This window comes from Primulina huaijiensis, chromosome 3 (genome assembly GCF_012295235.1).
Source record: "Primulina huaijiensis isolate GDHJ02 chromosome 3, ASM1229523v2, whole genome shotgun sequence".
Lineage (NCBI taxonomy): Eukaryota > Viridiplantae > Streptophyta > Magnoliopsida > Lamiales > Gesneriaceae > Primulina > Primulina huaijiensis.
The window spans coordinates 27,171,950-27,187,625 of NC_133308.1; the positions used below are offsets into that span (position 1 = coordinate 27,171,950).

At 32.8% G+C, this 15,676-nt stretch overlaps 2 protein-coding genes and 1 pseudogene across 2 annotated transcripts; 2 read left to right on the forward strand and 1 right to left on the reverse strand.

The window, feature by feature from the left end:
• The first annotated feature begins 1,912 nt into the window (after positions 1–1,912).
• LOC140972344 (sugar transport protein 8-like) lies at positions 1,913–4,677 on the forward strand. The gene is made up of 4 exons (XM_073434787.1): positions 1,913–2,151; positions 2,461–2,780; positions 3,290–3,916; positions 4,001–4,677. Exons 1-4 carry the CDS (start codon positions 2,019–2,021, stop codon positions 4,475–4,477), a joined length of 1,557 nt encoding a protein of 518 aa, XP_073290888.1. The 5' UTR covers positions 1,913–2,018; the 3' UTR covers positions 4,478–4,677.
• Positions 4,678–5,275: 598 nt separating this feature from the next.
• On the reverse strand, positions 5,276–5,862 carry LOC140972345 (putative 2-dehydropantoate 2-reductase). The gene is made up of 3 exons (XM_073434788.1): positions 5,758–5,862; positions 5,531–5,671; positions 5,276–5,432 (listed from the first exon to the last, which is right to left on the reverse strand). Exons 1-3 carry the CDS (start codon positions 5,831–5,833, stop codon positions 5,392–5,394), a joined length of 258 nt encoding a protein of 85 aa, XP_073290889.1. The 5' UTR covers positions 5,834–5,862; the 3' UTR covers positions 5,276–5,391.
• A 2,873-nt stretch (positions 5,863–8,735) lies between these two features.
• On the forward strand, positions 8,736–9,483 carry LOC140972631 (pentatricopeptide repeat-containing protein CRR2, chloroplastic-like; annotated as a pseudogene).
• The last annotated feature ends 6,193 nt before the right edge of the window (positions 9,484–15,676 follow it).

A 15,676-nucleotide genomic window follows, 5' to 3' on the forward strand; every position in this document is an offset into this window, starting at 1 on the left:
TTTTTTAATCGGGAATGCTATTATGACACTACACAAGACAATATCACATCAGCGCTGCATTGATGTCACATCAGTTTTATGTCGGAAAAAATGACTAAAATTTCCAAAAAGACAAATACAAAGAAATAAAACTGAAATCTGAAAATGTAGAGGACCAGAAACATAAAGAAACAAACATATCAGAAAAAAAAAAACAATTTTCGCTAATAATATTGGGATAATTTCATTTTATCTTTCTTGAGGTTTGTTATAAATACAAAAAGAAATAATCCAACTATATTTAAATATTATATATGCTTCCGTTGAGGTTTGTAAAAAACAACAAATAAATCTGATTACTTCTAAAATTACCAGCATCCCCTCGAATTTGTATTTTCCTAAATAACCTTAATTGGTTGAATTGTGGATATTTTTCTACAAATGATCCAACTTTTGCCAGTAATTTATGTAATGTTATATAACTTTGGCGGACGTCGATGTATAATTTTACTGAACATAATTTTACGTTTTCAGTTTATTTGAAAAAAAAATCTATCGTCATCGAGCGATTTCGAGACATTCGAAAATGTATAATTTTAGTTTGAATTTATACTTTATTTCTTCCGATTATCCTTCTCCAAGCTTTATCGCCGGACAAGATATTCAAATATATTTTCACAATTTCTGCCAATATCAATCATATAATTAATTCAGCCTTAACTTTCCATTTAACACATAATTTAGTATCATTTCATACTTCTTCCTTTTTTTTTGTTAAGACGTGTGATTTAATTTTAAAGTGCTATTATTTTTTAGATGAATGATAAAATATGTTATTACATGTATTTTTGCAAATGTAGGAACAAAAATCCAATGTGAAATCATATTCGTTCGTGATAGATTGAATGTCCCTGTTGAAGGTAAAACACTTACTTGATACACATAAGAATTTGAAAATGACATCCGATTTCTCGATTTCAAATCTTCCAAAATAATGATTAATTTTTCAAAGAAGAAGAATANAATAAAAATTACGAAATATCATTAATAGTCAAAATTTAAGAATTAAAAAACTAACAACCCAATATATTCTTAAATATAAAAAAAAATCCCAAATTAGAAAATCATCACCAAATTGCATAATCAATTAATGCAATATCTATTTTCAAAAAATAATTAATGCAATATTTCATGCAATTTATTGGCTAATATAATAGATTCACAAAATTTATAAATTATTTTATTTCATCAAAATTTAGTTGAAACAATGTTTCAATAGGTTGTTCACTTCAATGAAAGAGAGAGATAAATAAAAATATAAAAGCATTTTATTAAATTAAAATATCCTATCATCTTTCAAAACTTAATAAACAAAACTCAAAATTAAAATTTTCATTATTATTGTTGTTATTATTAATATTATCTTGTAAGAATAAGTCCACGCATGTAAATAACAAATTAAGGGGAACAAATCAGACCCAAAAGAATTAAAACTAAATCTCCTATAATTAAGTTAGCTGGGTTATATATTGTTGAATAATTGATGTAATAAAAATAATAACAATAACAGAATAATTATTGTATATAACTATCTCAATCCAGTATTTTCACTAATTTATTTAAATTTAATATCTTAGCTCCAGAATTTTTAAGTTGATTAATTATATAACATTATCTAAATTTAAATTTTATAATGAGTTAGTACTCAATCATATTACTATTATTATTTGTTAATTTATATATATATTATCAAAGAAGAGGTCCATATAATAACTAATTTTACTAAATTCGTGCTCTAAAACATAAATATTTTTCTTATTTATTTTTTATTAAATATATTATTTTAAAGAATCCTATATTAAATATATTATTTTAAAGAATCCTAATCCTAATAGGATTCTTTGTTCTGTACGTTGTTATATATATACACACATATATGCGATGCTTTGTTCTAAACACCGCAACTTTAATTTGATCATCTTCTCCTCTTCCCCGACTGAATCGTTAAACTTTTCCGTAAGAAAGCAATACAATTCTCGATGGCGCCACCAGTTTTCGTGGATGAGAAGGGCGGAGATTCCTTTCCGGCAAAGTTGACTAAGCAAGTCGTCGTTTGTTCCATCATAGCAGCCTTTGGAGGTCTCATGTTTGGTTATGATATCGGTATATCAGGTGCGGAATCACGATTTAATTAAGTAATTGTTTTAATGCAAATTTGTTCTTTGTTGAAGAAATCAAATCAAGATAATAAATCCCACATAGAATTTTAGTTCATGAATCCAACTTTAAGAAACGGACTGATCAAACATATGATGTTTACAAGATTCCTTTTCTTGTTCTGATTTTCTTCAAGATCCTGAAACTATATATTATGATTAATCTTGCAATCTTTATGTTTTCTTTAAAATCTTGAAATAATATTTTCATAAACAAATTTATATGTAAATAATATATGATAACACATGAATCAATGTCATGCAGGAGGAGTAACATCCATGGATAGTTTCTTGCTGAAATTCTTCCCCGTGGTGTACGAAAAGAAGCACAGAGCGAAAGAAGATAACTACTGCAAATATGACAATCAGATGCTCCAACTATTCACATCGTCTCTGTACTTAGCAGCGGTGGTGTGCAGCTTCTTCGCGTCGTTTTGCTGCAAGAAGTTCGGGCGGAAGCGCACCATGCAGATGGCGGCGACCTTCTTTTTCGTCGGAGTCATCCTCAACGCCGTCGCAGTCAATCTCCCTATGCTCATCGTCGGTCGCCTTTGTCTAGGTGCCGGAGTTGGGTTTGGAAATCAGGTATAATATTCTTATATTTTTAAAATTAGCGACAATAATTTTTCGTCCAATTTATTTTAAAAATTGTGGCAATAAAATATAAATTAATATTTGTTGTATCTTCTTCGTCATCATGTTAATTAAGTTTATCTGTCTCTTTTTATAATATTTATCAAATATAATTTGTTGCTAGCTACTAAATATTTAGATCTTAAATTTCATTCTCTTTATTATTATTATTATTATTATTATTATGATTATGATTATGATTATTATTATTATTATTATTATTATTATTATTATTATTATTATTTTCTCCATCCCTTGGCCGACTTGAATTGGAAGTAATTAATTGTCTTGGATTTGATAAAATTATGATCCTAGCAAACAGATGATGATGCACTTGAATTTTTATTTTATTTTTTAACCTTTTTTTTGTATTTTTTTTTAAAATTTTTAAAAAAATATCCTTTTGTTTAATTTGTTGAAATAATTAGATATTGAGAATATTTATAAATTTTGAAATGCAGGCAGTGCCACTATTTATATCAGAAATTGCACCAGCAAGGTACAGAGGAGGCCTAAACATATGCTTCCAAATGCTGATCACAGTAGGCATTTTGATAGCAAATCTAGTCAACTATTTTACATCCAAAATGCTCACTTATGGCTGGAGGATATCACTTGGTGGTGCTGCATTCCCGGCCATTTTCCTCGGCTTAGGATCCCTTCTGATCGTCGAGACACCCACGAGCCTGATCGAGCGTGGCCACACGGATGAGGGTTTAAGGGTACTAAAGAAAATCCGAGGCGTAGAAGACGTGCAAGAAGAGTATACTGCAATCTTTCGTGCCACAGAGGCTGCGAAAAAGATCGAGAACCCTTTTAAAAACTTGTTTAAAAGATCCAGTATTCCTCAACTTTTCTGTGGAACGATACTGCAAGTTTTCCAGCAGTTTACCGGGATCAACGTGATCATGTTTTATGCCCCTGTGTTGTTTCAAACTATTGGGCTCGGGTCAGATGCTTCGTTACTATCAGCCGTGGTTACAGGTTCTGTGAATTCGGGCTCCACTTTGGTTGCAATATTCGGTGTTGATAGGTTTGGAAGAAGGGCCCTACTCATCGAGGCTGCAATCCAAATGCTTGTTTCTCAGGTATATATACTCAAGATTGTAACATCATAAATCTATAAAAATAACTATACTAAGAATGAGATTCTTACATGCCTTTTTATGCAGTGTATCACAGGAGTGATTCTCGCCAGCCAATTGGGCTCAACAAATGCTATATCCAAACTATACGCGTACATAGTAATGGCCTTGATCTGTGTCTTTGTCTCGGGTTTCGCCTGGTCGTGGGGTCCCCTCGGCTGGTTGATCCCGAGTGAGATATTCCCGTTGGAGACACGGACTGCAGGCTTTTTCTTTGCAGTCAGCACGAACATGATCTGCACATTCATAATTGCTCAAGCTTTCTTGACGATGCTTTGCCATATGAGGTCGGGTATCTTCTTCTTTTTCGCTGCCTGGATCGTTGTTATGGGATGTTTCGCCAAATTCTTGTTACCTGAAACCAAAGGAGTTCCCATAGATGAGATGAACGAGAGAGTCTGGAAAAAACACTGGTTCTGGCATAGGTTCTTCACGGATGAAGAAGGTGACCAATCTTGTGCGGAGAAAGAGCTCAAATTACAAGTTACCAAAGACGAAGTTTGATTTAGTTCATTTTTTGTTTGGTTTTGGTTGTTTTACTTCTTAGGATTAATGTTTAGATTTTTTGTTTGGCTTGGATGTTTTAGTTCTTATGATTGATACTTAGATTTTTTCTTAGGATTGGAGTTTATATTTTGCTTTATTACGCTGGATCTCTCCCTTAGTTTGATTATTCCAATTAAATACTAAATAGTTTTTCGTTTGCTCTTTCTTTACATCAGCTTCAATAACCGATTACTTGGATCATTTCAACCTTTTCTTAATATTTGGTGTACTATCTTCTACTGTCCAACTTTTGCATTTAGTGAGCTGAGAAGGTTATCGAAACACGGTGTGTGCACGACGAGAGGCAAAGTAAACTACCCCATAACTCGTTGCTAATTGTAAAAGATATCAAATGCTATTCCATAGATTTTTTCATGAATGCCTGCATCAAAGAATGCAGCAAAAGAAGCTACATTGTTTCCAAGATTATTTACCTATTATATACATTTGGATGTCAATTTATCATGGAAAATCAGGAGGGTAGTCCTGCTGATGCTTTTCCACCGTCTCTCTAAGCGATTTTTCTTAGTAACAGAGGTTGGTAGGTGAAACATCATACACATCTGAGAAAATTTCTTCTAAAGCTGGTTTCTCAATCTTCTCTGCAACTTGAGTTGTATGCAACACCTGTGGCACAATGGTTTCAAATGTCATACTATTGCACAAATTAAAGATTTATCAATGCTTCTAAAAGAATCGAGCATTATGAGCCTACTAGGTCCTTGTTTTTACCTCCTTCTGAGTAGTGTCTCGGACTCAGCTTGAGAATTCCACCAACCATCTCTTTCAAGCGATTTTGAAACCTTGCCACGGGATCTTGAGCTAATCTCCACCACTCTATCTCTGTAATAGGGCGATATTTGGAAGAATCGTCAAACGTGGACTAGTGGTGTCCTGTTCGGTACGTGAGGGCCTGTTAATGAAAAGGATCACCTCTGAAAAAAGAAATAAAACATAAAACGAAAATCCTTTTTCACGTAGTACATAAAACGATGGAGAACTATGTTTCACCTCGATCAAAACTGGCCTGGATTTCAATAATTGCCATTTTGAGAGCAACATGAACAGTGCTGAACACAGCGAAGGCGTCATTACCTTCTGCTCGAATGCTACGTACTCCGTATGCTTGACCTCTAACCACAATACCATCACCTACAGACAAAACAAAGAAGCCAATAAGGGAACCAAAAAGGAAATTTTTGTAATTATGCCTTGTGGATTTATAGGATAACATATACTTCGAAACTGTTCGCTCACTGGGGTACTGATTGCCCATCCATTGTTTCGGCTGAAAAGTATGACTGGAGCCTCCATGACAGCAGCAAAATTTAAAGCAGCATGGAAATCTCTCTAATGTTTATCAGTATAACAAGAATTATATCACATATCAAAGGCTTAAAGATTGATCATAAGAATCTTCTCCAATGGAAGTGACATAAAATGATATTCTTCCCTTTCTTTGAGCTTTATAGAAGATAGAGTCCATTGTTTGAAGTATAGCCATGTCTTTGTACATCTTCACATCAATGTTCTTATTAATCTGAGTAAACCAAATCATATTTTACTAGCCTTTCTTTTCTTTTTTTGCACTAGTGTAAACATATAATGCTAAGTGTGGATCATAGGCAGAAGACCTGTACACAATTGTTGCTTAGTAGCTGCCCTCTCTCATCAAGAACACGATAGCAGGATATCCTCTCTGTTGATTCGGATAGAAATTTCTGTTCTTGGGTGAAATTAACTATTCCTCAAGGGAAATTCAGAACCTGGTAGGACGAAAAATATACTGCAACTATTGAAAAACAGCGACAAAATTTAGATGATATTATTGGTGAAAGAGGAGTTATTAAGCTGCTGCTATGCTATTTAGTTACTGTTCTGTTTTAGGTTTTTACGTCTTCAGCTGATGCAAGAGTTCAAATAAATTTGTTTACGTTTTAAGTTTCTAGAATGTAAAACGACTATATTTGTTATTTATCGAATTTTATTTGTCAAAAAACGAGTCAATTTCCACTAAAAAGTATCGAGTGGCATGAACACACACAAAGTGGAACAATAGTCCCTTTAGGAATCTAATGCAGAATTAACGAAAATCTTGGCTGATGAACCTCAAATTTTTTGTGCATCCGTTCTCTCAAACTGCATCAAAACCAAGAATTTCAAGCTGGGGACAACTCTACAGTCGCACCTAATCAAAACAGGTTTAAATCTTGATACGTTTTTCGCCAACCGCCTTAAGACTTGTATTCCAAATGCAGTTCGATAGATTCGGCCCATCAAGAGTTCGATAATCTTGCATTCAAAAAGGCACACTCGTGGAATAATATGATCGCTGCTTACGGTCAAATGGGTTGTTTCGAAGGGCCCACCAGCTGCTTCATGAAATGCCTGAACCAAATATTGTGAGTTATAATTCTGTGATTTCGGGTTTATCCAGAAGTGGGTGTTATGAGGAAACAGTTGATTTGTTTATGTGAATGCAAAGATGCGGTAGGAATGCAATTTTGATGGATGAGTTTACGGTTGTTGGTTTGGTAAATTCATGTGCTAGCTTGGCTTGCTAATATTCAAGCCACGGTTACGGTGAAATTGAGTGTTAAAATCAGAGTTTTTGAAATATTTTGTATTCTCAATTCCCTGTCTTCTTTGTTGAGTCTTCTTTGTTATTAATAACAAAAAGAAGTGATCTTCTTGATGGAGTTAGAGTAGATGTAGCCCAATTTTGAGGTGAAAAACAATAAATATTGGTGTCAATCTTATTCAATTGTTGATATTACTTGTGATATTCCGCTGCGATGTTACCTTATTTATTTCTCCGATGTCCCAACATGACTGTGTTGGGGTTTCTGCGCCAAGTACACGGTGTTGCGATTGCAATGGATTTGAATTTCAATGCAGTTGTTTCCAATGCTTGGATTGATGCTTACGGAAATGTGGTGAAGTTGAGAGTTCTTATTAACTTTTTGTCGAATTAAAGAGAAAGATGTTGTTTCTTGGAATTCAAAGGTGGTTGCTTATGGCAATGCATCTAGAATGGAAGAGGGAAGCAAATCCATTGCTATGTCATTCGAATCGGATGTAATCCGGTCTGCAATAATGTTTTTTTAACAATGCACTAAGGACATCCACAATGGTGGATATAATACATGCTAAGTCATCCAAATATCCTCTCCATCTAAATATTCACCACTGCACACCATTTATTTTTGTGTCAGAACAATACCCGGTTACAAATTTGTAACCGGGTATTGCAATTTTTTTTTAATATCTCACGCTGGCTTGAGACACGTGTGTGCATTGTACTCGCGCGTCAGACACAAGTGGACAATTAAATGGAATCCGAGGTCGACCAAGCTTGGGTCGATCAAAATAAAACATTGGTCGACCAAAATAAAACATTAGTCGACCAAAAAAATTAGTCGATCAACAATTGGTCGACCATACCATTCAATTGGTCATTTTTGGTCGACCAATTGTTGGAATTGGTCGACAAATGGTCGACCAATTCCAACAATTGGTTCGACAATTGGTCAACCAATTGTTGGTCTACCCAATTTGGGTAGATCCAAACCTTGAGAAGTTTTTTTGCACATTTTATTTTCTCTGATCAATTAAGAATGTTGGGTTTTGAACGTTGAGTGACGTTCAAATTTTAGTCTATAAATACATAAGTTTTTAAGAAATTAAAATTCATATTTTCAATATCCTACATACATATTTCTCTCACAAAAAAATTTGGAATGGATAATAGTTCCAATATTTTTTTTAGTGATCTTTTGAACATGTAATGTGGTTTGAAATTTATGGTTTGTAATTTTTTATTATTAATGTTATAAATATTGTTTTGTGGTAAATTAGTTTTGTATAGTTCGATATAAATTTTTTAATTTTATTAATATTTATTTTATTATAAATTAGCTATTCAAAAATAATCGTTATAAACTTTCTAGTTTTATATTTCAATAAAAATATAATACTAAATAATATATGAAAGTAATTAAAGTGGTTAAATGATTTTATTTAAATAAAAATAAAATATTAATTTAAGTGACAGTGAGACCCATAAATATTTGGTTGGTGTTATATTTGATTGTGAAATATGAGATATTTGAGTAGAGAAATATTTGATTGATGATGTGGATTATGGGGTCCACAAATATTTGAAGGAAATATTTTTCTTATTGTGGATGGGTAATGGACATGTAAGTGTGGTGATATGGTATCTTCATTGAGGTTGTTTGAGAGGCTATATGCTAAAGACATTGTTACGTGGAATTCCATAATAACTGGTCTGGTCTTGCTCAAAACGGTCATGGAGAGGCATCGATTTCCATCTTTGAGATGATGATGAAAGCAAATGTAAAACCAAATCATGCGACTTTCCTGGCAGTTTTATCAGCTTGTGGCCACTCAGGTCTAGTATCTAAAGGAGTTGATCAAGTTCTTGAAATGGTGGAAAGGGATTTTAATCTTATTCCACAATTAGAGCATTATTCAATTTTGGTCGATTTGCTTGGACGGAAGAATAGGCTCAAAGAAGCAATAGGGTGATTGAGAAAGCCCCAAATGGTGCTGATCACATTGGAATGTGGGGTTCTCTGCTAAGTTCTTGTCGAATCCTTGGAAACCTGGAACTTGCCACAAAGGCAGCAGAAGCTTTATTTGAGCTAGAGCCTAAAAATACTACTGGAATATATGTGATGCTTTCCGATAATGATGCTACAGCTGGGAGATGGAATGATTCGGGTCAAATTAGAAAACTCATGGACGAAAGAGATCTCAAGAAAGAAGCCGGTTGTATAGAGATAAAGAATGGAAGAAAAAAGTTTGTAGCTGAAGACAGGTTTAACTCTGCCATGGTAGAAATACAGGAATTAGTTCTTAATCTCGTAGGTCAGATGAAGAATGCTGGATATATTCACTTTGAGATTTCGAATTCTCTCGGACTTAATGGTGTGCCTTGATCATTTTCAACATAGGACTCATTTTCAAAATTCCATAATCCTTTGAACTGGGAACTTATAGTTATGTTAGCTTATAGTCCTCATGATCAGTATTGTGAAGGAGAAACTGGACATAGAGGGGGTCGACGACGGTAGTATCGGAAATAATTTTGTGCAACTGCGCTTTGGAAAACCATCTTTTTGGCCCTTGTGAAAATTCCTGGCTCCATCCAGTTCTTCGGGTTGTCAACATGAGCAATAATGATGCTGCGAAATTCCAATGCCAATGTGACAAGAGCCACAAGCATCATCGACAACAGCACAATTTAGCAACAACAAAAGACCATGACGGACTCCCTCGATTACCACGGCAATTACTGTTTCGAAGATGAAGAAGCTTGTCAAAAAATTTGCATTTAGTAACATGAGATCACTCAGTGTTATGTACCTGAGTTTCTTCACTTTGTCATGGGGGAAATTAATTACTAGTGGCGTTGATATTGTCTTGAAGCTTATTATGGATAGATAACCACTCAAGCTTTGGCCTTTAGGAATTAGGATTCATATGGACCTGTGACCTCTTTATTATTTGCATATTTGAAATTAAAAGAATTGCAACTTCTGTACAAGTTCAAATTTCATGGAATTTGGGTCCAAATTAAGTAGTCATATATGATCCAAAGAATACTGGAGAATTCTAGAGGCCTTGTTCCTAAGTCCATCACATATTTATCAGTCCAAATTATATTATATGAGTCCAATAAACATGAAGTTGCATGTGATCCTTATATCTGTTCCCATGAATTATTTTCACTGTCTTTTAATTTATGGAATTCTTCCATCGGGATTCTCCTGATTTATATATAAATGGTGAGTGACGATATTTGAGTTTCGACTCTGATCCCATCTTCTCTAGCTCCCGGAAGTGGATCCAGAAAGTTCAATGACGGAGTGTTGGAGCAGCAGATTTTTTTCACATTCAGAAGGGGCAATTTTTGTTTTTGCTTTTTAAAAAAAAATTACACATGAATTTTCAACTTTTCTATACTTCAAAGTGTGTACGAATATTTTTCAATTTTGTGTTTGATTTTAGATGGTTTGTCATAAAAACCTCATTTGGACTTGTGTAATCTAGATTTTAAGAATCATAACAATTAAAAGAAAGTTAAAATTTTTTTTCTCGTAGCTTGACATTTTCCCATTTTTAGTCATTGTTCACTTTTTGTTCTTTTTTCATCGAATGACTAACATGAGATCAGAAATTGATGACGTGACACTGGATCTTGTTGATGTAATGTTATACTTTGTTGATATATCTGACGTCACGTGCATCTGTACTGAAAAAAAAAAAAACTAAAAGAAAACAAGGACAAACTTATTTTATAAAAATTGGACTTTGATGACTTTCAAGACTAAAACCAAAAATACCAACTTACTTGATTTATTCATTTCCAAGATTGTAACCATTGTTTTTAACCCATAAAGGGTTTTCCACTTAAACATGTATTCTAACTAGCTAATTCTTGCTTTATCATTTATTAATGAAAACCGATTTAGACTGAGGTCCTCGTCAACAAGCTAGCTAGATATTTTTCATTTTCAATGTAGAAAAAATAGACATGCATCAACATTTATTGACATGGACCCTTCCTATATACATTTGACATACTAAGTTCATTCAAGTAATTTCTTCCAAAAAAAGATAGAATTGAAGTTTGATGGAGCCTAGCATAGACGAGACATCCAAGAACCATCTCCCCCACACGTGCACATGCATCGCTAACAATAGGATCTTGTTCCAAATTTCTTCAACAAATTGTATAAATCCACGAGGAAAGCCTATAGAGGCAATAGGGTTTTGTCTTTTAAGGTCTTAATCTTAGCAAGATCGATCCCTTTCGAAATAAGCTTTTAAGTTTCGATAAAATGTTTTGTCTTCTAGCTATTGGGCCCTCTCTTGCATTAAATGTTGATTCGTACATTTGTATCAACAATGTAAGACAACCCTTGTGCTAAATCAATCTCTTTAATGGATGTTTCATGAATTCGAGTGAAATGAATGTTACGTCTCTTTAATGTTTTGAGATAGTAAAAAATATTTATAAACTTGCCTTTGTCGAGGTAAAGGTAGGCCATCGTGCTACGCAATGTTTTGTACCATGTCCGAGTTACCATCACTTTTGATAAATTTACTGTCACTCACTATATAACATATAGTAAAGAAAACTTTCAATTCTTGGCTCAACTTTAAGATTGTTTCGATCCGATGCGCGATTTAGTTGTCTGGTATTACTTTTGATGACTATATATATACATGCACAGGCACATTTTATCGATGTTTACACCCCAAATCCGATCTCGAAATTGTTAAATTTACATGGGAATATAATTGAGTAAATCTTTCGATTGAACAAGATACAAGTAATGCGTAGATAAAATATAATCGAAAGAAAAAGTCATACATTGCATGCCCTCACTAATATAATATTACCAAGGTGATGATAAAATTGGTTTCCGAAAGAAGATGACAACAAAGTTGGTGTAGTGAAAACCGTGAAAATTGCAAACTTCAAAATTTGACGAACCAACGAAGTGTTTAAAATATAGAGCTGTTTTAACAGTTTCGAATTCTTATATTATTTTAGAATATAAATTTTAAGCATTGTTTTGTTGAGAAACCTTATTTAAGACACTATTTGGCTCGTGAGTAAGATGGTGAAAGATAAATCGATATAAATAGATAAGATATCGTATAACATACAATAATCTTTTGTAGATATTGAATCAAACATCAGATAAAATAAAAATGTATAATCAATCAATTTATTATCCTCTGATAGTCAGTGGCGGAGCCAGGAGTCTGGCGCTATCCGGGCTAGAATTTTAAACTCTAACATCCTTTAATATTTTAAATTGATATACCCGGGCTAATATCAAATTTATCCAAAATTATACATATAAATTTTTTAAAAAAAATTTGGACCACCGGGGCTAAAGCCCGGGTACAAGGGGCTGTACGTCGCCCCTGCTGATGTGACATCAAGATTATAGATTAGCATGCTCCATTTGGTTGGAAGATAAATAGTGAAATGTTATAGGACTCATTGTTTAGTCAAAATTATAGTAATCAATTTTATAATTTCCATCAAAATTTAATATACAAGAAAACAATGTAATTGTCACGTCCCAAGCTCGCGCCTGTACAATAAGCTTCTATAGCAACTACTAAGTATTTGTCATCGTTTTACAAAAATTATTAACTTAAGTTGCTATAAAATCTATTGTAACTCATTATAAACTAATTTTCAATCTTTAATTTTTTACACGTGCGACAAAATGTATCACATTAATAATATATATAATTATACTATAAATCACAATTTTCAATATTGCATGAATTATTGTATCATGTACCAATATAGTGTGTTTAATTTCTATAAATGAGTGGACCTCCAATCATTTATCTAGCTTGCTAGCCAGCACTGATATTTTCCCAATATAATATACAACAAATAGAGACAGACTCCTACTATGCATATCAAAAGAATGGTCAAAATTCGAAGCTCAACACCAATGGGGCCATATATCAAGTGAGAAATTCATGAACCTTAGAGCGAAAACAATCAAATCACAGATTCAGACATGGGTTGAACCCAAATCTTGTATGGCTTTTACAGAACCAGAGGGCATAGAAAATGTGGCAAGATAAAATAAAGTAATGACAAGTGTCCCAAAGATTATGTGTCTGCAAATTTATCAACCTAAGCATATGGTTCCTTTGTTTCCTAGATGTCTGTATTTCCTTGAGTTGGAATCAAACGTAAACTGGTTTTTTGTTTTTTTTCAAAGAGATATTGTCATATTTTGTCTGCAGACCAGGGTTAGGATTTTGTAGTCTGAATTTGTTTGTCCCCTCTGCTTGTTATTTTATAGGCTTTTTGTGGGAAGATATTTATGGCCAGACTCCTGTGGATGGATCACCACTTTAGGGATTTATTACCTTGTGTCTACTACACTTCTTGTTGCCATGCTCTGTAATACGACTAGGGTCGTGAGACATGAGAACTTGTGTGAGTTCATGAAATCAAAATCGGGTCGAACTCGATCGACATTTTTCACACTGAAACTTTGAAGTATCAAAAAGGTTCATCCTTAAAAACTAAGTAGGAAATGACATCTCGACTCTCGTGTCTGAATTCCCCTCGAATTTTTGAACTATCATCTGAACAAGATAATTATCTCTTTTTCATCTCTATCTTTTAGTCGGCACTTATAATTTGAGACCAAACACATTTTGGATGTGTCTCTTTTATAAGTTTCTTGTCGATCGGTAACCAAATTAAAACAATCAAAATTCATCATCAGTAGTAATACTTTTTTAGCACATCGCAAAGAAGGTAGACCAAAACAATTTGCCCCGAACAATATGAACAAAGAAATAGTACTTATCCGCCGGATATGAAGTAGTCATGCCACACGAGAGCTAATACCCTCGGCATGGTCGGAGCTCTCGGATCCCTGGGGTGTTTAGGGGATCCAAGCTGAGGGATGAGGCCGGCAACATACATGATATAGCATAGCCAAAGCCTCTTAAATCTATTTTTATGAAGTACAATCAGTCCGATCGGCTTTCCACACCGATAATACTTGAGATTGATTTTAATATTGATGGGAAAATAGCATTTTACACCCTCGTAAAATGTAAAAAATACAACGGAACCCTCTTATGAAATTAATACGCTTTTACGCCCATTTTCTTTAAAAAAATATAAAAAATGAAGTACATTTACCCATCTGTATGGTTTTATGCCTAATTTTTAAAAACACGAGATTATGTAGCAACTGATAATATATGGGTTTTTTGTTTTTAACTCTTCACGAATCAAATCAAAATCTATTAAATATAACCTAAAATTTAACGATTTTAATAAAGATGAAAACTTGGATATAAACTACTAGGTATCTTTTATTGTGTTTGTAATAATAATATATAGGATCATATGGTACATAATTTGCTACAACTTTTGTTGTCACATTCAAAGTGACAAGAAATCTAACCATTTTTTGAGTTGATATTTTTGTATAATTAAAAAATGTGGACCTTATGTTTGTTGAGTACTTTTCCCAAAGTTTCACAACCTTTTTGTGATTAAGTCGCTTTAATCATCATCCTGTTTTAGCTTTATATAAGAGTACTATGATGGAGACTTAAACTGTCTTACAATAACATTTTCATTTCATTCAATAATAGTTATCTTTTAAAACAAATATATCTTTCTTTTAAAATTTTGAAATGTGAGTTCCATGATTTTCATTTTTGTCATGTTAACGGTGGCCATTTTACAGTTTTAGTCCAATAATTTATACTTTTCTTTAATTTTAGTTATTTTTCTCACAGTGTTGACATGACTTCGAAAAATGATGACGTGTAATCGAAAATGATGATGCCTCATCTGACATTGCGACAAAAATTGGAAAAAAAAAATGTAAGTTAGTGGAGAAAGATAGTGAATTGACCGATAACATGACAAAAAATGAAAACATACAAATTGTAATTAAGATGGACGATGTAATTTCTCCTAAAAGATTATTTTGTTATAAATGCAATTTCTGTCTAGTGAAAACTTGGATTGTTTCCAAAGCATAAGATTTTTGTTCTAAAATGAACTAATTATTTAATTTGTTACGCAATCAATTTCAACAAAGACAATATAAAAGTAAATTGTACCATTTTTTATGATATTGATGGACATTGTCGTTTGATTCACACTAGCTACAAAGAAATTTGTTCTATTAAATTGGTTTAAATTGAATTTTAATTTTTTTAGTTGGTCAAAATCAAATCTTATTTTTAATTTAATTAGTTGCCATAATTGTCCTCTTTTTTGAGTTTTAATAAGATATATAATATTTTAGTACATTATTTTAAACTAAAATAATTTTTCAAAATAAAAACTATATTATTCATATAATTATTGTGATATCCTATTATAAATAATCTTAGGAAAAATTCATATTCAATATGATGAAAAAAATTTCAAATTAATGAGGAATATATGATGAAAATAAAGTATTATATCATATTATCAAATTATACAATATTTTTTTTAATTATTTATGCACATTTTAATATTTTCCATAATTTCGTAATTTCTTGAGATGGTTAACAAAAATAACCAACTGGCACATCATAATGCCTCCCGCCTTCCCTAGA